Source organism: Rhipicephalus sanguineus, chromosome 5 (genome assembly GCF_013339695.2).
Source record: "Rhipicephalus sanguineus isolate Rsan-2018 chromosome 5, BIME_Rsan_1.4, whole genome shotgun sequence".
Taxonomy (NCBI): domain Eukaryota; kingdom Metazoa; phylum Arthropoda; class Arachnida; order Ixodida; family Ixodidae; genus Rhipicephalus; species Rhipicephalus sanguineus.
Window position 1 is genome coordinate 112738751 of NC_051180.1, and position 23042 is coordinate 112761792.

The 23042-nt window shown below is 48.0% G+C and overlaps 1 protein-coding gene across 1 annotated transcript in view; it reads left to right on the top strand.

Annotated features, from left to right (window-relative positions):
- LOC119394147 (corticotropin-releasing factor-binding protein) overlaps positions 1-23042 on the top strand; it is a 107783-nt gene that overhangs the window by 44782 nt on the left and 39959 nt on the right. Inside the window, exon 2 of the mRNA XM_037661404.2 lies at positions 21387-21447. Coding sequence (XP_037517332.1) covers positions 21387-21447 — 61 coding nt within the window. The remainder of the gene's footprint in view (positions 1-21386; positions 21448-23042) is intronic.

A 23042-nucleotide genomic window follows, 5' to 3' on the forward strand; every position in this document is an offset into this window, starting at 1 on the left:
TGTCACTTATTCAACAAAATATGTGGCTCACAAAGCAAGGTACCTCGCAGAAGTCTTCAGGATACGCCGAGTGCCAATTTTTTTTATTGTAAGAGCCCTGTAATATAAAGTCTTTCTTAAGAAGAAGACCAAATTTAGCCGATTAATACTTAAGCAAACCACATTGAGCTGGTTGTGTATAGTTATAAGGTTATAAATGACTACGAATTTATATACTAGGTGTCGTTCCTTGCCCTCCTACTTTTCCCAGATTCGGTGAGGGGGGGGGGGGGCAGAAAAGTGGTGAAGTGGCCCTTTACTTCTCCCCTCCGGTTCCTTTAAGTAAATAGCCTAGGTAAACTCTGTAAGCTCAAATTTTCCTTGAAAAAATGTGGGCCATTAAAACGTTAAACTACCCCGCATTGTTTCCTTCCGTATAGGTCGTTAGCTGTTAATGATTGGTCTAAATTTTCTGGGTCATGCTCACAGCACCTGCTCGCAAAATGACGCAACAAATGACGCGGAAGTGATCCATCGCGTAATTACCATGCACATATGACTGCGTAAAAAATAATAATAATGAACTATTTTCAATACGGCGTATTGTTTGTCATTGGTTACTCGCTATTCGTCAAAAATTTTCAATGTGCCATAAAATTGCCTCCTTGTTACGCGACGTCATAAGTCTGCGAAAACTCGCGGCGTTAAAATGAAGTGTGCACAATAAGCAGCACATTACTGTGGTGAACAATAACTCTTTTTTTTTTTCGGAATAGCCAAACAGTGCCTCTTTCTGAACATAATTTAAGAAGGCTGCCCGCCAATCACATTGGCAGCGGCTACTTATAGGAGCGGGCAAGATGGATTCATATGTGTATAATAGATACTTTCAGTAGTAGTATAAAGATGTTGAGCTATTTTTGCGCGTGTACAACTCTCGGTGAACTCATCGTTGCTGAGAAAGAGGTGGAGAGAGAAATAAACATTATCAGGATTAGACACAATCCTTTGCAAGTAGGCAGCCTCCTTGGTCCAGAAAACCGTGGGCGCTAACCATCTCCCTGGTGAGGTAGATAAAGTAACGGGGCAAACTTGAAAGCTGGGCTTCTCAATGTGCTCGAGTCCACTGCCTTGTTACAAGCCGCCACTATCGCTGAAGACTACCATATGATAAGCCAAGTGAAGCCGGCTAATGGGAGACTAAAGTGGGAATCTATTTTAGCTGTCCTGGCTAGGCACAACTAAAATACTGGACACTTCTGCACACTCATCAACTCATAGCAGCTTGAATATGGAGCAGTGGCGATGCTTTTCGTTTTCAAAGAAACAAATTGAATGTCCTGAAAGAGGAGAGCGTTTGATCGGGCCATAAAATGTTTACTGGTTCCCGCCCATAATTGCGTCGCGGATTACTTAACTTTGAGGCCGGGCGGGACAAAATAAAATCATGACAGATTGCTGTAATGTTCTAGAGCCCCTGCTGAGCGATAGCCTCCTCTGCAATGCTCGAGCGCAAGACGCACAAGCGTGGAATAGGCAGCCCGCACCGCAGGTAGCCTACAGTGCGTGGTCATGACACACGGAGGACAGTCGTCACAGCAGAATCGTAGGACAAATTTTATTACAATAATACGTTATTGCTGGATTCAAGTAAAACTTTGCAGGACTTGTTAGTTTCCCAGTCTGCAGCCGACAATAACCTCTCTCGAAAGTGGGGGGGGGGGCAATATTTCTTAGTGGGGGGGCTAGCGCCCCCCTTGGACCCCCGGTAGATACGCCTATGGCCGGGTAGGAGCAGACAGCCAGATCACTAAAAGACCAGAAGGGGGGGATTCAACCTATTGGCCGGGTCGAATCGCGTGGAGCCAATTTCTGCCCTGGCAGTGAACCACTGGCGTAGGCAGGCGGGGGGGGTGGGGGGGGGCAATTCATCTTCCCCTCCCCCGATACTTTTCAAGTTTGCGTGTGTATATACACGCACACATACAAACGCATGCACGAACATTCATAAAGTATAGTTGAACGCCTCCCCCTCAAAAAAAAAAAAGTTCTGGCTACGATACTGCAGTGAACACCTTAAAAAGTAAATTACATACCAAACCAAACTATCATGCACATCACATTTTTGTGTCTTTTTTTTTTTTGCCCTTCACTCCCCCTTCCGCCTGACGGCTCTCCGCGGTTTCGCATTCGCCAACCGCTCGCGCCATGTCAGCGAAGCGGCGAATGCTCGCCGGCGTTCCCCACTTCACTGCTGCTAGCGGTTGTTTTCGGGAGTTGGTTGAACCCCATAGCTCCCAATAGTCAATGTTACGCGGTAACATGAATAACGATCTCAAACAGCACCCGGGAGCGAAACTTGAGGCGAAATAGCGTTCATATAAGCGCCAATATTGAAAATAGGCATTGGTAGGCATTTGTAAGCATTTAGGCACGAACGCCAAAAATAGGCATTTACAGGCACTATAAAAACACTATAAAAGCCCTTCTGAACCTCTAATTCACGTTCATATATCAAAATGGCGCGATAGGAGCGCAAGGAACGAAATAGGCATTTGCCTAAAATCCGGTCTCTAGTAATAACTATGTTATATACAATGATATACATGCAAATAATACGTACACTCACGCACGCACATAAACACAAAAGAGTTATTGATAAAGTTTCGTTCAGATGTGAAGTCTTCAGAAAAATGTTGCAGTGGCTTAGCTCGGCTATGCCAGGATAACGTAGCGTTAGCAAAGGTTCAGCTGATTGTTCTTCGCTTTCTTGATTGTCTAGGATTAGCTTGATTATCATGCTTACTGCTACTCCAATGACACACACATGGTCTACATATTATGTCGCACATATTTATTTTGCCAGGCAACTACTTCGGGATCCGATGAGTTAAGCTTCTCCGTTCTTCTGCGCCGTTGAGCGGCATTTGCGCTCTCCTTCTCCATGGCTAAACCACACTGGCAAACGCCAGTCAGAGGCGCTATCAAGCGGCTCCTGCGCAATGTCAGACGGCGACTGCACAGCGAAGGCGAATAGCTGCGCGCGCGCCGGCGCCAGTGCGTCTACCTCGGCTACGACGTCACTCCTTTGGAAAGCGGAGACCGGCGGCAGCGAGTCGCGCGTGGCAGCGGCGGAGTGCGCGGGAGGTGCCGGCTCCGATTCGCCAGCTGTGTGACATCGCTGATCCTCGCGCATGCGCAGCACGGCTCTTGAGGAGCCACGCGAAACTGGCTCGGCTAGGCCAGTGTAGCTAACGCTACAAAAACAAGAAGCGCTGTTGTATTGCGCATCGCACAGGCGCTGCTTCGCCACGGGCCGATGAGTTGCAGCAGCTCCAAGCTCAATCCGTGCTGTAAGTGCAGTGCTTCAAGGTTGTCGATAGTGTACACATTTTGTCAGCAAGTCTACGAGTGTGTACCACACCGCCGCTGCCCAGCCACGCACACAAAGGCTGATGCCGGCTGGAGCTTTCTTCAATAATAATAATAATAATAATAATAATAATAATAATAATAATAATAATAATGATGATGATGATGATGATGATGATGATGATAATAATAATGATAATAATAATAATAATAATAATAATAATAATAATAATAATAATAATAATAATAATAATAATAAGGAAAAACATGCCCCGGTAAAAGAATAAAGTTATCGTGCTGACGCACGCAAAAAGGAAAACAACAAATATCAATAATAAATAACAAAATTGCGAAGGTCCAAAGGGCAAAATACAAACAAAAAGTTCGAAAATATGAAAACGGGAACTCAGAGCGACAGAGCAAAATACATTAGTAGAACACAAGAGATATGGAAGGACCATAATGATACTTTCACATACAACAAAACGAGAGGTAAGTTGAAGGGTTAAAAAGAGGAGCAAGTGACCTGCACAACGTATCGAACCTGCTAAACGGCGCCAGGCCCAGAAAAAAAAGCACAATTACTGCGTGTTATGAAAAAGGTCAAAATAAAGAAAATAAGCATTACAAAGCCTTTGTATCCTTTATTGTTCACAAACGTGATGTAACAAATAAGTCCTACGACGAACTGCTGTGGTCGGGCGCTGTGGCTTTGCTCTAAGCCATGAATTATCGATGACCCTTGTGGACTGTTGGAATAGAAGAGGAATAGAGGGGGGGGGGATGTCACTACACAGCATGCAGCGTGAAGTACGTGGCTTTTATTTAAACGGGTCTCCGTGGAACCCCATTTGGATACGATACACTGAGATAGTCCCATAGCCATCATGTTGAACCACCAGTACAGTGGGACGCTGCGTGTCTTACGCAAGCCGTCTTATGCTCTGCGACCTAAATTATCTGCCCACGGCAGTAGCTTGCAATCAGCACAACCATTCTAAACGTGGCTTGTCGTGGTCCTCCAGTGATCGAGTCTCTCGCTTCACATTGGTCTGCCTACACCGCATCACACCTTCTTACTTACCGAGGTCATGTTTTCTACAATTCCCATTGCCTTTAAAACTGCTAACCTTACTTCGTCTAAGATTCCAAGTTATTGCTATTGCATTCATTGCATCACTCTAGCAGCGAAACTGACTTTCTTTTTATTATTTATGTAGAACTAAACAAGAAGCCATTACGCCGCACTCAATGCATCTGCTTAAACATGGTCCCGTGATTGCTTCTAGTGTTCTTTGTCTGTAAGTGGCTATTCGTTTCTGTTAGTTTTCGGAGCTCAGCGACGCCTGACTGTGGCATTATTTCCTGTGCTCCCTATTCCACTTCCACTTGGTCGCGCCAGCTTGAAGTCTCTCTATCTTCTGTACACCTCTGCTTTTAGGATTAATCTCGGACAGTCTGGCAAAGGTTTCATTGCGTTAACAAGATTACGGCGAGGATTTTGTGCCTGGTCATTTATTTACCGAGAATCCATTTCCTACGACACCGAATCTGACGCAAAGTTCCTAAGGGAACATGAGGCCACGCAGAGATTACAGAGCCAATGAGCGCGCTGATCAAGAGCTGATCCGTGATCGTTTTAATTGTTCCTGCTGTAGACCTCAGAGATTCTATCCGGAGGCCGTGACAACACAACCCGGCAACATCCCCATACTTACGGCTGGCTGAGCCTGGAATTAACGAGCGTCACTGCTCGCTGGATGTAGCACTGGCAGTGCAATCCGGCATGAGGGTGCGTTTGTTTGTTCGCCTGTTCATTCTGGGCCCAGGCTGAAGCAAGAACAGGAAGCAGCCATCCACAGAACGGAAAAATACATGTTTTTTGCTTTTAAGAAAGCTTTTCAGTTTAACGTAGAAAGGTGTCGCAGTTCATACCTGAGAGGCTTGGAAGCATAGGTAAACTATATTGTCACGTGGTCGTGACGTCGACGAAGACAGCAGTCAGCACGTCCGAGATGAAACTGTTTATTTGGCCGAACTTGTGGCCGGGAAAATGAAAGTCAAACTAGAGCAATACACTGATAGCGTCGAACAGAGTGTCGACCGTCGATCAACTGACAAGCGGTCACGCGCGTCGGCTTTTATACAGGCGCTATCGAACTTTCCAGCAATATCGCTGGTGGCGGCGTAATCTCTAGACAAAGCTGGAGCATTCGCGTGCGGGGCGCAATCTTAACAAACCGATCTACTACAATCACGACGCTTCTAGAACACTACTTCGCGGACAGCGTCGAGCGTTGATAACCGTCCCTGCCGGTCAAACCCGAATACATCAAAACAAGACAAGAAGTGGGCGTGGCATTGCCCCCTCTGAAAAAACATCGTCCCGATGCTTGTGAAAGAACATAGAAGAGAAAAAAAAATCACAGCATATCCACGGAGTGAATGATGATGAGTGGGCGAAGCTGCGGAGGTTCATCGGTAAACCGTGAATCTTCCGTGAATTCTGCCCAGTACATCATCACCGACGTGAGATCGGGCGCGTTTATACTAAAGGTTCGGTGAGTTATGACGACTTGCAGTTCACTTTAATTTTACATGTACGCTGTGAATTTTCATTGTTTAGAAAACCATTGCTTTAGGAAACATCTGGCGTCTTTCGTTAAGCAGCTGGCGTCTTTTCGTTTTGCTTTAGAAACATCTGGCGTTCTTTCGTTTTGCTTTTACAAAACATCTGGCGTCTTTCGTTGGTTTATTTCATCAATCAACGGCGTTTTGAACAAAATTTTTATTGTTTAATCACGCACAGGAGAAATCTCACCAGGCACTACCTTGGAGGTAAACAATGGCTGCTAATGGGAATGAGAGACAGAAGAAGTCGGCTTTTAGCTAACGCGCACGCTGCGCATTTTTTATTGTTCAACAACGCACAGGAAAAATCTCCCACCGGCACCACCTTGGAGGTCAAAGCGTAAGACTGGTTACGCACTACGACTACTACTACGACTACGATGGACGAACGGGTGCCGCCTTAAGGAGCTTCGCCCCTAAAAAAAACAAGTGCATACACAAATAAATTAGTACAATAACAAAGGGAAAAAATAGAGTCCCCAGGATCGCTAACGCGCAAAAAACGGCTTAAGGCGCACGACATGGACGACTTCAGGTCGCGCACGGCGCCGCTGAGAGTTCGTAATGCCGTCAGGGACAACCTCATAGTAGAGTGCGCCGAGGCGTCGAAGTACCCTGTACGGTCCGAAGTATCGTCGAAGAAGCTTCTCACTAAGTCCTCGTCGGCGTATTGGCGTCCATACCCATACACGGTCACCGGGTTGGTATTCCATGTGGCGTCGTCGAAGGTTGTAGCGGCGGCTGTCAGTCGTCTGCTGGTGCTTGATCCGTAGGCGGGCGAGCTGTCGTGCTTCTTCGGCGCGCTGTAGGTAGGTGGTCACGTCGATGTTTTCCTCGTCGGTCACGTTTGGTAGCATGGCGTCGAGCGTCGTTGCCGGGCTCCGTCCGTAGACCAACTTGTATGGCGTCATCTGCGTCGTTTCCTGTACGGCCGTGTTGTACGCGAAGGTCACGTACGGAAGGATGGCGTCCCACGTCTTGTGTTCGATGTCGACGTACATGGCCAGCATGTCGGCGATGGTCTTATTTAGACGTTCGGTGCAAGATCTAGGCGACAAGACAAGACAAGACATCTTGCTCGTCTCTGTCTTTTCTGGACTTTTCGCTGCATTTGTGGGGTCTATCGCCCCGTACATCGCGGTGATGGATGTACAACCTCACGAGGCACCATCCGGTTCCGGTTCGACCGCGGGCATTGCTTCGAGGAAGCGAGGAAACACATCCAGCGAGAGCGATGACACCGAGCTGTACTCCGCATCAGGCGACGAGTCCTCGGAAGACGGCTTTCAACCCGTCCTGTACCGCAAGGCCAAACGAAGGATCATCAACGCATCTTCGGCCTCAAGTACGGCCACCGTGAAAACAGCGCCTCAGAGGTGGCCTCATTCCATCCTGTTTGTGCCGCAGAACGCTACCGACAGTCTACGTGTCCTGAACAGGCAAGCGCTCTCCTTGTATCTTGAGAACACCGTGCCGAACGAGATCAAAGATGTACGACTAAACACAAGGAGAAACATCCTGGCAGTCGATGTGATGAACCCGAGTGCGCTGAGCACGCTGCAACAAGTAACGAAACTGGGAAACATCACAGTCAAGTCCATCATACCAGCCGATGGTGCTACCACAGCAGGAGTCATTTACGACATTGATACTGAAATCCCTAACGTAGACCTTCCAGTGCTTATAAAACCAGCGAGTCAAGACAACGTCATTGTGAACGTCGGCCGCCTTGGCAATACACGGTGTGTGAGGGTAACGTTCAAAGGTGACTGTCTTCCCTCCTACGTGAAGGTTGGCCACTTTCGTCACCAGGTTCGACCATTTATTCCTAAACCTATGCAATGCTTCAACTGCCAAAAGATCGGCCACGTGAAGGGTGTCTGCAGGAACTCGGCAGTGTGCCCTCGGTGTGCAGAACCGCACTCGGAAGACAACTGTAGCGCAACCGTACTGAAGTGCCCTAAGTGTCAAGGTGCTCACAGCGCTTCTTCCAAAGACTGTCCGCGCATAAAGAAAGAGATTTCTATTCTTAAGCAAATGGTGCGAGACAGCTCAACCCACAAAGAAGCCGCTGAGAAAGTCCGGCGAAGACGACGTCGCCGTCGAAGGTCTTCACGACGGACAGCGCCGACTTCAAGAAGTAAGTCGACTCATTCGGGAAGACCGCCAGCTGCAGTTTCCAGCACGGCAAACGCAGACGTTGGAAAAGAGCAAATGGGCAGATCTCTCTCTTCCAAAGAATGGCCGCCACTTACGCGTACTCGACGTGTGGAAGAACCACAGCGGAAGCCGCCTTCATCAGAGCAAACTGCTACAACAGAGGACTTGCCGAATACAGATCAGCAAGTGATAGCTCTTCTGCGACCCCTAATTAATGCCATTCGCGTGTTGTTGAGCAACATGCATACAACATCAGCCAGAAGTGCACTCCAAGTACTGGACGCTCTGAGTCCAGTACTGGCAGCCCTTGAGTAGATAATGGCTCACCCGCCACTGTCTTTCAGGGAAGAGGTCCGAAAGGCAGTGATTTTCCAGTGGAATGCCCGGGGACTGAGATCACGCATCGCCGATTTCCGTCGGTTCGTGTACATCAACATGTTTCCCATAATCATCATCTGCGAGCCAAACTTGCCGAACGCAATCAGACTCTCCGGATATGAACCATTCATGTCTTCAACAACTGCTGAAAACAGCAAGATTCTGATGTTTATTCGCCGCGACCTTACTTACATTCATCTACCGGTATCACCTCATGACGACAATCAATATATATGTGTAACAGTGAAGAAGAGGCTTACCGTCACGGTTGTGGGCGCCTACCTATCTCCATCAAGTCGATTTGACGATAAAAGACTGCAAGGCATCCTGTCATCATCTCCCCACCCGTGCGTTATCATCGGGGACTTCAACGCTCACCATACACTCTGGGGAAGTAGCAAGATCAATGCTAAAGGCAGAAATTTGGTGTCCTTCGCTTCCGACAATGAACTATTCTTGCTAAATGACGGCAGTCCAACATTTCTGCGTGGTTCAACGTATAGCAGCTGTCTTGACTTGGCGTTTGTGTCACGAAGCCTCGCCAGGCGTGCTGGGTGGTTCCCGGACATAGAAACGCATGGGAGTGACCACATTCCCACATATGTTAAGATTGAAGGATTCTCCCCTTCTAAGATACGCAATAGCATTCAAAGAGTGGACTGGACAAAATTTCAGTCTCGCATGGAAGAGCAATGTCAAGCGAATAGCTCACTTGCCTTAGAGGAGATAATCAAGAGCACGATACACGATACTACGTGTACTCTCACATGCTCTTCGAAATTAACGGAATTTGACATCGAGTTAGAGCGACTTCGAGCAATCCGACGACGTGCTGAACGAAGATACCGACGCACGGAGGCAATGGAAGACTTACGGACCGCTCGACGTCTACAGAAGAAGATTCAGCGCCGCATAGATAAACTCGAATCGCAACGTTGGACTGTTTTTTGCGAGTCCCTTGACCCTCGTAAACCTTTATCGCTATTGTGGAGGACGGTACGAGGTCTGCGCACAAAACCCATTCAGCGGTCACCATTCAAGGCGCTAGCTCTCTCTCAAAAGCGACCAGATATTGATGTGGCAGAAGAATTTTGTGCCAGATTATCTGGGCAACTCACAGCACCAAACAGCCTATTACCCTCGAGCATCTGTCCACAACCACGAGATCCCCGCATGGATTTGCCATTTTCCATCCATGAACTCAAGGCAGCGCTAGCTTTGTGTGGACACGCGTCGGCACCAGGGCCAGACGGAATTTCGTACAGAGCCCTGTGTCATCTGGGCGAACGCGCGAGAACTTGTCTCCTGGAGTTGTACAACAAATCCTGGCAGGATGGCACGCTCCCGACAAGCTGGAAGACTAGTCGCCTGGTTCCACTGCTGAAGCCGGGCAAGTCACCGTTGGAGCTCTCATCCTACCGCACCATCGCATTGGCCAGTTGTGTAGGCAAAGTTATGGAGAGGATGATCCTCGGACGCCTGGAGTGGTACTTGGAGTGCAACAATGCCTACCCAGATGCCATGGCAGGATTTCGACGTGGTCGATCATCAATTGACAACGTAGTCGACCTGGTCACCTACGTTCAACACGAGAAAGGCCGAAAGCGTCTCTGCGCTTCTTTGTTACTCGACGTCAAAGGGGCGTATGACAACGTTACGCATGAAGCCATCCTCACCGCTCTCGAAGAGGTAGGAATAGGCGGTCGGATGTTACGTTGGATACGTAGCTATCTCTCAATGCGATCCTTTTTTGTGAGCACCGAGGACGGCCAAACATCTCCACATTATAGCTACCGTGGCGTCCCTCAGGGCGGCGTACTCAGTCCTGTGCTGTTCAATCTTACGCTGATTGCCCTCCTTGAGCACCTGCCAAGCACAGTTAGGCTATCAATGTACGCGGATGATCTCTGCATTTGGACGTCCGCCGTAACACGCCTACAGTTGCGAGCGAGAATTCAAAGAGCTGCCACTCAAACTGCCCATTACCTCCGTAACAGAGGCTTGGAAATTTCTTCCGAGAAGTGCGCTCTCGTGGCGTTTACGCGCAAGCCTATGAATAACTACAGCGTAATAATCAACGGTCAAGCTATACCGTATATTCGATCCCACAAGTTTCTGGGTGTCATAATTGACAGAGACATATCATGGAGCCATCACGTATCGTACCTAAAAAAGCGGTTGATTGGCGTCTGTCATCTGTTGAAGTTTTTCGCTGGGAAGACTTGGGGAATGTCCCCAAGTGCCATGCTACAGCTGTACAGGGTACTTTTTCTCGGCTTCCTGCGGTACAGCTTGCCTGCATTAACCAACGCAAGCAAAACAAGCCTACGAACGTTACAAAGTGTTCAGGCCCAGGCACTCCGGATTTGTCTAGGCTTGCCTCTTAGTGCATCGACGGCGGCTTCTATAGCGATCGCCGGAGATTATCTCATCAAGACACACATTGACGTTGAAACACTCAGGACACATATAAGGCATCTGGCTCGGACTCCCCGCCACCACCTAGCCTCTTTACCAGAAGACAGACCACGCGCATCTTTTTGCCAAACGGTAACCGCTTACCGCGAGTCTTTACCAACATGTTTCATGCCCGCCGCGAGACCTTCGATTCCTCCGTGGTGCCTGACTCAGCCCAACATCAGCCTAACAATACCTGGCATCCGGAAAAAAGCGGATATGTCGTCACCTGCCCTTAAACAGCTCGCTTTACTTCTTCTATATGAGAAGTACCAAGGCTATGTACACGTATACACTGACGGCTCCGTTTTGCCAAACAGCTCAACTGCAGCAGTTGTGATACCGATCAAAGCCACAACACTCAAATTCAAGACCTCCCACCTTACGACATCGACGGCAGCAGAGCTCGCAGCGCTTCGTGTCGCATTACATTTCATAAGTGATGAACGGGCACAAAAATGGACTATGTTCAGCGACTCCAAGGCGGCACTGCAGTCTCTTCTGTCACCTTTACGACGCGGCCCGCACGAACAACTTGTATTTGAGATTGCAGAAGAGACGCACCATTTAACTGAGAAAGGGCACGAAATAACTTTTCAGTGGCTTCCAAGTCACTGTGGAATTATCGGCAATGAACGGGCCGATCAAGCTGCCCGTTCCGCCCATACTGAAAACAATCAACTCTTAATACCGCTCTCCAGAACTGACGCTGCACGGAAGCTCAGCGTGCTTGCTCGCCAACTCACCATGTCGCAGTGGAACGAGCCACACTTCCAGCACGCACGACTATATGGCCTAGACCCAACACTCAGCCTTCGAATTCCCCCAGGACTTCGTCGAGGTGACGCTACCCTTCTGTGCAGGTTATGGTTGGGTGTCGCATTTACCCGTGCGTACGCGTTCCGCATAGGAATGGCCGACACCGCAGCTTGTGACCACTGCGGAAGTGATGAAACAATTAAGCATATTCTGTGCGACTGTCCACAGTACTGTTCGCAGAGACAGTCACTTTGCAACGCGCTTGACAAATTGGACAACCGAACTCTTTCAGAAGAAAGAATCCTGCGCCACCGACAGGACTTTACGTCTCAGAAGAAGGCTGTGCAGGCGCTAATGCGCTTTCTGCGTTCAACCGGGCTATCAGAACGGCTGTGATAGGACATCCTGCATGTATGTGCATGTGTGCATGTTTTTTTTTTTTTTTTTATCTCCCTTTCTCTCTGTCCTCTTTCCGACCCCTATATCCCCACCCCTGTGCAGGGTAGCAAACCGGTCGCTCGCACCAGGTTAACCTCCCTGCCTCTTCCTTTTCATCTATTTCTCTCTCTCTCTCTCTCTAGACGTTCGGTGAGGCCGTTGGTCTGTGGGTGGTACGCGGTGGTGCGGCGGTGGCTTGTGTGGCTGTATTCCAAGATCGCCTTAGTCAGGTCAGCCGTGAACGCCGTACCTCTGTCGGTGATGAGAACCTCTGGGGCGCCGTGTCGAAGGACGATGTTCTCAACGAAGAACTTGGCTACCTCAGCGGCACTGCCTTTGGGCAGGGCTTTTGTTTCGGCGTAGCGGGTGAGGTAGTCGGTTGCTACGACGATCCACTTGTTGCTGGAAGTCGACGTCGGGAACGGCCCCAGTAGGTCCATCCCGATTTGCTGGAACGGCCGGTGAGGTGGTTCGATTGGCTGCAGAAGTCCCGCGGGCCTCGTCGGTGGTGTCTTCCGTCGCTGGCAATCTCGGCAAGTCTTAACGTAGTGGGCGACGTCGGCAGCAAGGCGTGGCCAGTAGTATTTTTCCTGTATTCTGGAGAGCGTGCGGGAAACACCGAGGTGCCCAGACGTCGGGTCGTCGTGTAGGGCCTGGAGGACCTCTGGTCGCAGTTATGAGGGCACGACAAGAAGGTAGTCGGTTCGAAGTGCCGAAAAGTTCTTCTTCATGAGAACGCCGTTCCGTAAGAAAAACGACGGCAGTGCTCGCTTGAATACCTTCGGAACAACGGCGGTCTTGCACTCGAGGTACTCCATAAGGCCCCCCAGTTCCGCGTCGGCTTGTTGCCTTTCGGCGAAGTCGTCGGCACTTATAGTTCCGAGGAAGCAGTCGTCGTCGTCGTCCTCTTGCGGCGGCGCGTCGACGGGGGCTCGGGACAGGCAGTCGGCGTCAGAGTGTTTTCGTCCGGACTTGTACACGACGGTAATGTCAAATTCTTGAAGTCTGAGACTCCATCGTGCGAGACGACCAGAAGGGTCCTTCAAGTTAGCTAGCCAACATAAGGCGTGATGGTCACTGACAACTTTGAAGGGCCTGCCATAGAGGTAGGGGTGAAACTTTGACGTAGCCCAGATGATGGCAAGGCATTCCTTTTCTGTTGTGGAATAGTTGGCTTCTGCATTGGATAGTGACCGGCTAGCATAACTGATAACCCTTTCAAGCCCGTCAGTCTTTTGCACAAGGACGGCACCGAGTCCTACGCTGCTTGCGTCGGTTTGTATTTCCGTATCGGCGCAATCGTTGAAATGCGCATGTATGGGTGGCGTCTGCAGGCGTCGTTTAAGTTCTTGAAATGCTTGCACTTGCGCCGTTTCCCACCTGAATTCCACGTTAGCCTTCGTGAGAAGCGTCAGTGGTTCGGCGATCCGTGAAAAGTTTTGACGAAGCGTCTGTAATAGGCGCATAAGCCGAGAAATCGGCGCACTGCCTTCTTGTCGGTGGGTGGCGCGAAGTCGGCGATGGCAGCTGTTTTCCGCGGGTCTGGGCGCACTCCAGACTTGCTGATCACATGACCCAGAAACAGGAGCTCGTCGTATGCGAATCGGCACTTTTCTGGCTTCAGGGTCAGTCCAGAGGTCTTGATTGCTTGAAGTACTGCCTCAAGCCGCCGGAGATGCTCGTCGAAGGACGAGGAAAACACGACGACGTCGTCCAAATACACAAGGCACGTCTGCCACTTCAATCCGGCCAGTACGGTGTCCATGACGCGCTGGAACGTCGCAGGTGCCGAGCAAAGACCGACAGGCATGACCTTGAACTCAAAGAGGCCGTCGGGCGTTATAAAAGCGGTCTTTTCTCGATCTCTTTCGTCTACTTCGATCTGCCAATAGCCGGTCTTGAGGTCCATCGACGAAAAGTACGTCGCGTTGTGAAGTCGATCCAGGGTGTCGTCTATCCGTGGGAGGGGGTACACGTCCTTCTTCGTGATTTTATTCAGGAGCCGATAATCAACGCAGAAGCGCAGTGTCCCATCCTTCTTCTTCACTAACACCACAGGTGATGCCCACGGACTCTTTGAAGGCTGGATGATGTCGTCGCGAAGCATTTCGTCCACTTGTTTCTTTATGGCCTCATGTTCTCGCGTCGAAACTCTGTAGGTGCTCTGTCGGAGTGGTCGAGAATTTTCTTCTGTTATAATTCGGTGCTTAGCAAGGGGCGTTTGTCGGACCCGCGATGACGACGAGAAACAGTCCTTGTATTGCAGGAGCAGGGTTTTGAGCTGGTCTTGCTTGACCTTCGGAAGGCTCGGGTTGACGTCAAAATCCGGTTCGGGACCTCTATTCCTCGAAGCAGGTTCGGCAGCATCGAAGAGGGCGAAAGCATCGCTGGCGGCTACACATTCGTCGATGTAGGCAACCGCCGCACCCATGTTGAGGTGCCTATATTCGTGGCTGAAGTTTGTCAGCAATACCTTTGCTTTACCGTCATGCAGCTCGGCGATACCTCTTGCGACGCAAATTTGACGGTTCAGGAGTAGTTGCTGATCGCCGTCGATTACGCCTTCAAGGTTCGCAGGTTTTTCGGTGCCGACGGAAATAATGAGGCTGGAGCGCGGCGGAACGGTCACCTGCTCTTCTATCACCTTCAGTGCATGGTTCCCTGGCGTCGTGTGGGGTGGGAGCGCTTTGTCTGAGCTTAGTGTTATCGACTCAGACCTCAGGTCGATAACGGCGCCGTGGTCACTTAGGAAGTCCATTCCGAGTATCACATCCCTGGAGCAGTTTCGTAGGATTACGAAGCTCGCAGGATAAGTCCGGTTATTGATGGTGACTCTCGCCGTGCAGATACCAATCGGCGTTATCAGGTGGCCTCCAGCTGTCCGGATTTCGGGTCCACTCCAAGCGGTCTTTACATTCTTCAGCTTGGTGGCGAATGGCCCACTGACGACGGAATAGTCGGCTCCGGTGTCGACGAGAGCTGTGATGCTGTGGCCGTCGATAAGAACATTGAGGTCGCTAGTCCGTCGTCTTGCGTTGCGGTTAGGTCGTGGCGTCGGATCACGGCTTCGTCGATTGGTCCCGCTGTTTCGACGTTGCGTCGTCAGGTTTTCTTCGGGCCGCGAAATTTCGTCGTGAGGGCTCCGTCCGGTTTGCGTCGTGTTCTGAAGGTCTCGTCGCGTTGTCGTCGTCGGCGGCCGCGGAGGATCTTCGGCATTTCGTCGTACAGCAACCGCACCTCCATCGGTTGCTGCCCTTAGTTTCCCGGATACGGGCTAGGCGACCGGCCCCGGTTTGGGACAGTGTACTGCCGGCGGTGCGGTGACATGTAGCGGCCGGGCGACGGCGATCGGGAAGGTCGTCGTTCTTGCCACTGTGTTCCGGTGAGGTAGTCGTCAATGTCGCGAGGCCGTTCGCCTGGCTGCGGGCGCGGCGCGTTGATGGCGAATCCGCGTAGCCCCATCTGTCGGTATTGGCAGCGGCGGTACGTGTGGCCGGCCTCTCCGCAGTGGTAGCAGAGCGGGCGGTTGTCAGGGGCACGCCAAACGTCGGTCTTTCGGGGGGCGCATCCTTGTCCTGTCGGCGGGCGGTATGGCGTCGTTGGGGGTGGCGGCGGTGTCTGGCGGCGGAACTGCTGCGGCGGCGCGGCGTCTTGACGAGGGCGAGGAGGGGGGCGTTGCGTCGGGCTGCAGCAGCATAGTTCATTGCTTGCAGCTGCGGCTGCGCTGCATAGGGGGTGCCCAGCGACTGCTGGATTTCCTCGCGGACCATGTCGGCGATCGAATCGACTTGAGGCTGCGCTGAAGGCAACAGCTTGCGCAGCTCCTCCCGCACTATCGCTCTGATGGTTTCCCGTAGGTCGTCGGTGCCTAGCGAGTGCGCTTCGGTGTAGCCTGTCGACAGGGTTGAGCGGTTGTACTGCTTCGTCCTAATCTCGAGGGATTTTTCGATTGTTGTAGCCTCCTTTAGGAATTCGGTGACAGTTTTCGGTGGGTTCCGCACCAATCCTGCAGAGAGGTCTTGTTTCACTCCCCGCATAAGGAAGCGGACCTTTTTTTCCTCAGGCATGGCAGCATCGGCCAGGCGGAAAAGTCGCGTCATCTCTTCCGTGTAGATAGTGACCGTCTCATTCGGTAGCTGTGCTCTTGTCTCCAGCAGAGCAGTGGCCTTTTCCTTGCGGACGATGCTCGCGAAGGTATTGAGGAACGTCGTCTGAAAGAGGTCCCAGGATTGAAGGCTCGATTCATGGTTTTCGAACCACGTCTTCGTGGCGTCTTCTAAGTAGAAGTAGACGTAGCGCAGCTTCTCTTCAATGTCCCAGTGGTTGAAGGCGGCAACTCGCTCGTACGTCTCCAGCCAGCTCTCCGGGTCTTCAAACGACGATCAACGGAAAGTTGGTGGCTCCCTTGGCTGTTGCATCACTACCGTTGTAGGTGGCAGGGGGTCTGTCATCGTCTCGGCGGTCGATGTGACGGTCTTCGGCTGCCTGGCGTTTTCGGAAAGGAGCCCGTACTCTGGTTGTAGTCCCTTCCGCCGGCGGCTGGTTCGAGGATCCGGGTTGTTCTTAGAGTCGTCTTCTTCGCGGCTTGGGCTTGGGTCAGCGCTCCGCGGTGGCGTCCGGATCATCAAGCAGCACCTCCACCAGATGTCACGTGGTCGTGACGTCGACGAACACAGCAGTCAGCACGTCCGAGATGAAACTGTTTATTTGGCCGAACTTGTGGCCGGGAAAATGAAAGTCAAACTACAGCAATACACTGATAGCGTTGAACAGAGCGTCGACCGTCGATCAACTGACAAGCGGTCACGCGCGTCGGCTTTTATACAGGCGCTATCGAACTTTCCAGCAATATCGCTGGTGGCGGCGTAATCTCTAGACAAAGCTGGAACATTCGCGTGCGGGGCGCAATCTTAACAAACCGATCTACTACAATCGCGACGCTTCTAGAACACTACTTCGCGGACAGCGTCGAGCGTTGATAACCGTCCCTGCCGGTCAAACCCGAATACATCAAAACAAGACAAGAAGCGGGCGTGGCAATATGAAGTTAAAAACTAACAAAAAAAGGAAAGCTGTACCCATATAACCACATCGTTCCTGCCATTCAACTGTGCAAGAGAGTCATCGTACTAGCAAGTTTGCATCTAAAGAAATATAAGTAGTTTATGCCTGATAATGTAAATGGCATGCATATTATGAAATAAAGGTTGGTAGTTCCCGTCTAAAATATTACGTCTGGCTGAGAAGTGATGCTAAAATCAATAAAACTGGCCAGGACTTCCATGTTTTCATCTTAAAACCAGCGACAGGTATGTATGGTAAAATAGGTGGTCTTAAACGCACAAAGGTACTCGCTATCACTGTTTCACCACAATACTCCCTCGCCCTTCCTCCCTCCCTACCACTGAGACCCTTGCAAACAGAACACGGGGCAAATACGAGATATAAGGGGGGGGGGGTAGGGGGGCTGGCTCGCACCCCCCCCCCCTTCCCCCCCTGTGCGCACGCCTATGAAACCTTCTGTGAACCTTTTTGACGCACCACCTTCTTACGACTGTTCGGACAATGAATACAGGAATATCGCCGTTTTAGAGTGTACTTATACATGGCACCGGACGTAATAATAATATCTGTGGTTTTGCGTGCCGCAGTGTATTTTGTGCTTGACTTTTTTCGTTGTATATCATCTAACGTAACCTTCCCCACACTCCCGCTTATATTAATGTAATCTTTTTTTCTTGTTCTCATTTCTTTATTTATTTAAACCTGTAATCTTTGTTTTTAAATCAGTGTGCACATTTCAAACATTTTCTTGCATGTACCTTTAACTAACTAACTAACTAACTAACTAACTAACTAACTAACTAACTAACTAACTAACTAACTAACTAACTAACTAACTAACTAACTAACTAACTAACTAACTAACTAGATAGATAGATAGATAGATAGATAGATAGATAGATAGATAGATAGATAGATAGATAGATAGATAGATAGATAGATAGATAGATAGATAGATAGATAGATAGATAGATAGATAGATAGATAGATAGATAAACTTAGAGGACGCTTGAGCTTGGCCTTCAAGAGTAGAACGCGATAGCGTAATCGGGCCCCATGCGCATCGCCTTCTCAACTGCTAGCCTTGCTTCAGTTCTCGGTGCATGCCTCAACAATGCCGCCACGAAACGAATGTCTGCACGCGTAACATTGGCCGTTCCTAACTATCCTGGAATGCCTACTGCATGAACAGCTACGCAGTGCCCATTACGCCATAATTCTTCCTTTTGTGAATCAGCGAAGGGCCCACCACGCGTCCGTAAGGCAACACGCGAACCTTCGCAGCTGCTGACTTTGTTGAGGGAGAGATAAGATTCTTTAATGAAATGCCCGGAGAGGTTAGCCTGGTTTGTCGCCTGGCTTGCTACTCCAGGTGTCGGGTGATTATGGTATATGGGTCATTCCATGCCAAATCACCCAACGTTTTTCCTACCATCACAAATATGGCTGAAAAACTTTCCACGCTTTTCTTGAAGTTGAAAACTCGTTCTGCTCGTTTATTTCTGTTGCTAAAAATTTTCCCGCCTGTTTGTGAGAGTCTAGTTTTGCGTCGACAGAGCTAAATGGCATCAAACAACAATTTTTTTCAAATGGCGTTTATAGGCTGCACTCGGTAAAATGATATTTCCGGCAAGCTAATGAAGTGATGTAACTGTAAAAATAATGACTTATTTATGTATGTACATTCTTCGAGGGCTTTTCGCACGAGCAAATTTGAATAAAGTTGCAAAGTTTGATATTTTTTTCAAGGAACAAGGCAAACTCACAGGGTAGAAATTAAATATATACTGGAAGCCTGTTCGACATACTACAAAAGAAAAATAATTTAGTCGCTCAAGGTGTAGCAAATCTTCTGAAAAAAAAATTGGGAATTTCATTTTTTTTTTTAGAAAAGCTCTGTATTCATCGTCAAAAAACTTGCCTTGGTGGTCGGACTAAAAATATGCACGATACTTCATTTGAAAGCTCTATGTATTAGCTAAGCATAGGCAAAGTTACAAAAGGGTATTATTTTTTTAACTTCGGAAATATTCTTTTTGAAATTTTGTATCTCCACCATCTTTTCGCCGACGTAACTCAAGCGGCATGAAGCACTCGCAAAGGCAATCTTCAGCCCATGCCCACTGACCTGGGATGCAGACGTCAAGCATGGTGCTGTCTATAAAGCAACCCCATTTCCTTTTCCATTACTTTATAGACAGCGCCATGTTTGACGTCTGCATCCCAGGTCAGTGGGCATGGGCTGAAGATTGCCTTTGCGAGTGCTTCATGCCGCTTGAGTTACGTCGGCGAAAAGATGGTGGAGATACAAAATTTCAAAAAATATTTCTGAAGTTAAAAAAATAATACCCTATTGTAACTTTGCCTATGCTTAGCTAATACATAGAGCTTTCAAATCAAGTATCATGCATATTTTTAGTCCGACCACCAAGGCAAGTTTTTTAACGATGAATACAGAGGTTTTTTCAAAAAAAAGTGAAATTCCCATTTTTTTTTCAGACGATTTGCTACACCTTCAGCGACTAAATTATTTTTCTTTTGTAGTATGTCGAACAGGCTTCCAGTATATATTTAATTTCTACCCTTTGAGTTTTACTTGTTCCTTGAAAAAAATATCAAACTTTGCAACTTTATTCAAATTTGCTCCTGCGAAAAGCCCTCGAAGAATAGATATACATAAATAAGTCATTATTTTTACAGTTACATCACTTCATTAGCTTGCCGGAAATACCATTTTACCGAGTGCATCCTATAAACGCCCTTTGAAAAAAATGGTTGTTTGATGCCATTTAGCTCTGTCGGCGCAAAACTACAGACTCTCACAAACAGGCGGGAAAATTTTTGGCAACAGAAATAAACGAGCAGAACGAGTTTTGAACTTCAAGAAAAGCGTGGAAATTTTTTCAGCCATATTTGTGATGGTCGGAAAAATGCTGGGTGATTTGGCATTGAATGACCCATATACAATGATCACATATACCCCATAGACACACAAATAGTTCATGCTCTTGCAGCTAATGATGGTTAAACATGTCTGAGCGCTTTATAATGGGTGGGCGTTTAAAACATCTACTCTTCGCGCAATTCATATGGTTTGACGCCACATTCACATTCTACGCTCCTGCCACGCAATATTACATGGGTTAAGGAGACTCCTTCCACTATATGACATTCATATAGTGTTTTTTTCCGAAGCAGTTTCAAGCAATAACGTGGCTCTGTGGTAGAACACAGAGCTGCTTGCTACACAGAGCTGCTTGCTACGCAGACGGTCTGGGTTCAATTCTCCCTCAAACCACAAATTTTTATTATTCGTTTTATTTGCGTCTTTCTTGATTTTTCGGTCACGGACAACGTTTGATTTTTCGCTCACAACCAACGACGCCGACACCGGAATTACTGCTAAACAAGCTCTTTAACGCTATCGCGTTAATAAATTGGATTATAACGTAAGCTGTAGCGGAGGGCTCCAGAAATTTCCACCATGCGGTGTTCTAATGATAATAATATCTGAGAATAAAAAAAAACTCACATGGTTCCTTAAGCATCCCCCTAAGACGTTTTGAAGGGGAAAGCCGTCCTTTTTTTTCCTTCTGAGTTGATGAATCGACCTGCACGCGACATTCCGAAAGCTTTATGCACCTATATAACGTGGGTTTCCACTGCGACCAGTATCGGAGGCACTGCAAACTTTCACCTGGTTTTGCACCGACTTCGTAATCGGCCCACACTTGACCAAGCTACGATGTCATGTGATGACGTCATCATGTGATGTGATAATGGCGTCAGGATTTCATGATGATGCCACAAATTTGGCGGTATGTGACGTCATGCGAACGTCATATGTGCCGTCATCACGTGATGCTTTTTGCATCGCTCGTGTTGTCCCCGACGCCGCGGGACGCTGACGGTCAGTTTTCGCGTTTGGTGAGGCATCTAAGGCTTTCGCCTTAATATTCTCTGTTGTTTAGCACCGTCAACTAGGGTATGGAGGTTATAAGGCAGTCTTGTTTGTGGATCTGTGGTAACTATAACTTCTTTAGGTCTTCTTGTAGAATGTGCTACGCGTAAAATTGCGATATCGTTCTTCAAACACCAACAATTTTGAAAGTAACATGATTTTCTCTCTTGCTCTCTTTTTATTACAGCAATACCTCATTCAAAATCCCAACCCATATTTCCGGTTAGAGCATCCAAGTTCCGGGGGTGGTGAGTTGTCTCTTCATTTCTCTAACTGTTACTCATGTATATTGCCTTTAAGATGACGTGAGGTGGGCCTTTCATGGGGTTTTGCTAACGCCGCTAAACGGACACATATGCGCTTCAATCAATCAATCAATCAATCAATCAATCAATCAATCAATCAATCAATCAATCAATCAATCAATCAATCAATCAATCAATCAATCAATCAATCAATCAATCAATCAATCAATCAATCAATTTCGGGTATCAAGTATTATACAGGTTTACAGATACCAGAGGAGGTCCATTGCAGGAACTGAATTCAGACCACCCGTACATAGCGGACATCAAAACTTGCATATGTGGCAAGAGTAAGCAACAAAACAGTAGAAATTAACAAAATAATGTGTAAAGAGATACAAGTAATAGGGAACGAAAACATGTTCTCGATGTTCTCTTCTTTTGAACTGTCCTCTACCTTACTCTTCCTGCTTAAAACCGTCCCTCGAACCACCAACAGTACTACCTGAAATATGCGACCAAAGTAAAGTAGCAATGCTTGATATTTTACTTATAATCATGGGATTTCGTATATAAGGAAAGACAGACACGGCTTGGAAAGGAATGAGGTGCAATATGTTTAAAAGCAGTTGGGAGCTGGTGAAACGAAGTGATTAGAGTGCCCGGACACGTTCGCCATCCTCTGATGGCAGCCTGGGAAGTTCTACGAACCTTTCGTTGGCGTGAAATGCTTGGTGTTTGTGTCGCCGAACATATATGCCTAATTTTGTAGAGGAGCGATGCGTAACAACGGCGGCGAATGTACTGGCAACCTTTCAGGTTTCAGGGCCTGCTGACGACAGATATTCATGCACTTCTTTACCAGCTGTCAAAATGCTCAGTTTGTTTTCTATTCTTTGCAAATGATAATATTATGGGTACTATTGAGACATTACCCGACAATAAGATATATGCAGCAATAACTAAGCACCTGCACGCAAGCTCTAGCATCATATCAATTCATTTTGGAACGATCTCCCTGGCGATATCACTTCGATCACTAATCGAAAAGCCTTCCACGACCGCCTACTCGAACACTTCGTGCTTAGATATTTATTTCTCATCTAATTCTTTCCAGAAGTGTCACCTCGTACGTTTTTTTTTTTGAAATATTGTGTAACGCTGTATTATATCACATTGTAGTATTGTAAACGTTGCCAAAATATCCCTCGTTTTTCAATCACTGACCGTCAATGTTAATTAAGTTCGCATTTTCTACCGCTTCGCGCATTCTCCTCCCTTATTTATTTTTTCTACCTGGGTGTTATTCTTCTTTTTGTGGCACTCGATTACATCACAGTATCTCAGTGCATCTTTCAGAATCTATATATAGATTTCATCTTTTTCTGTATTTATCACATGTTATATTTAACCATGTATTGCCCCCCAACACAATGCTCCGATAAGAAGCCTTTAAGGTATTGTAAATAAATAAATAAATAAATAAATAAATAAATAAATAAATAAATAAATAAATAAATAAATAAATAAATAAATAAATAAGAGGAATACAAACGGGGCGTTATGTTCTTTTTTTTGTTAGCTGCCTTAAATGATTA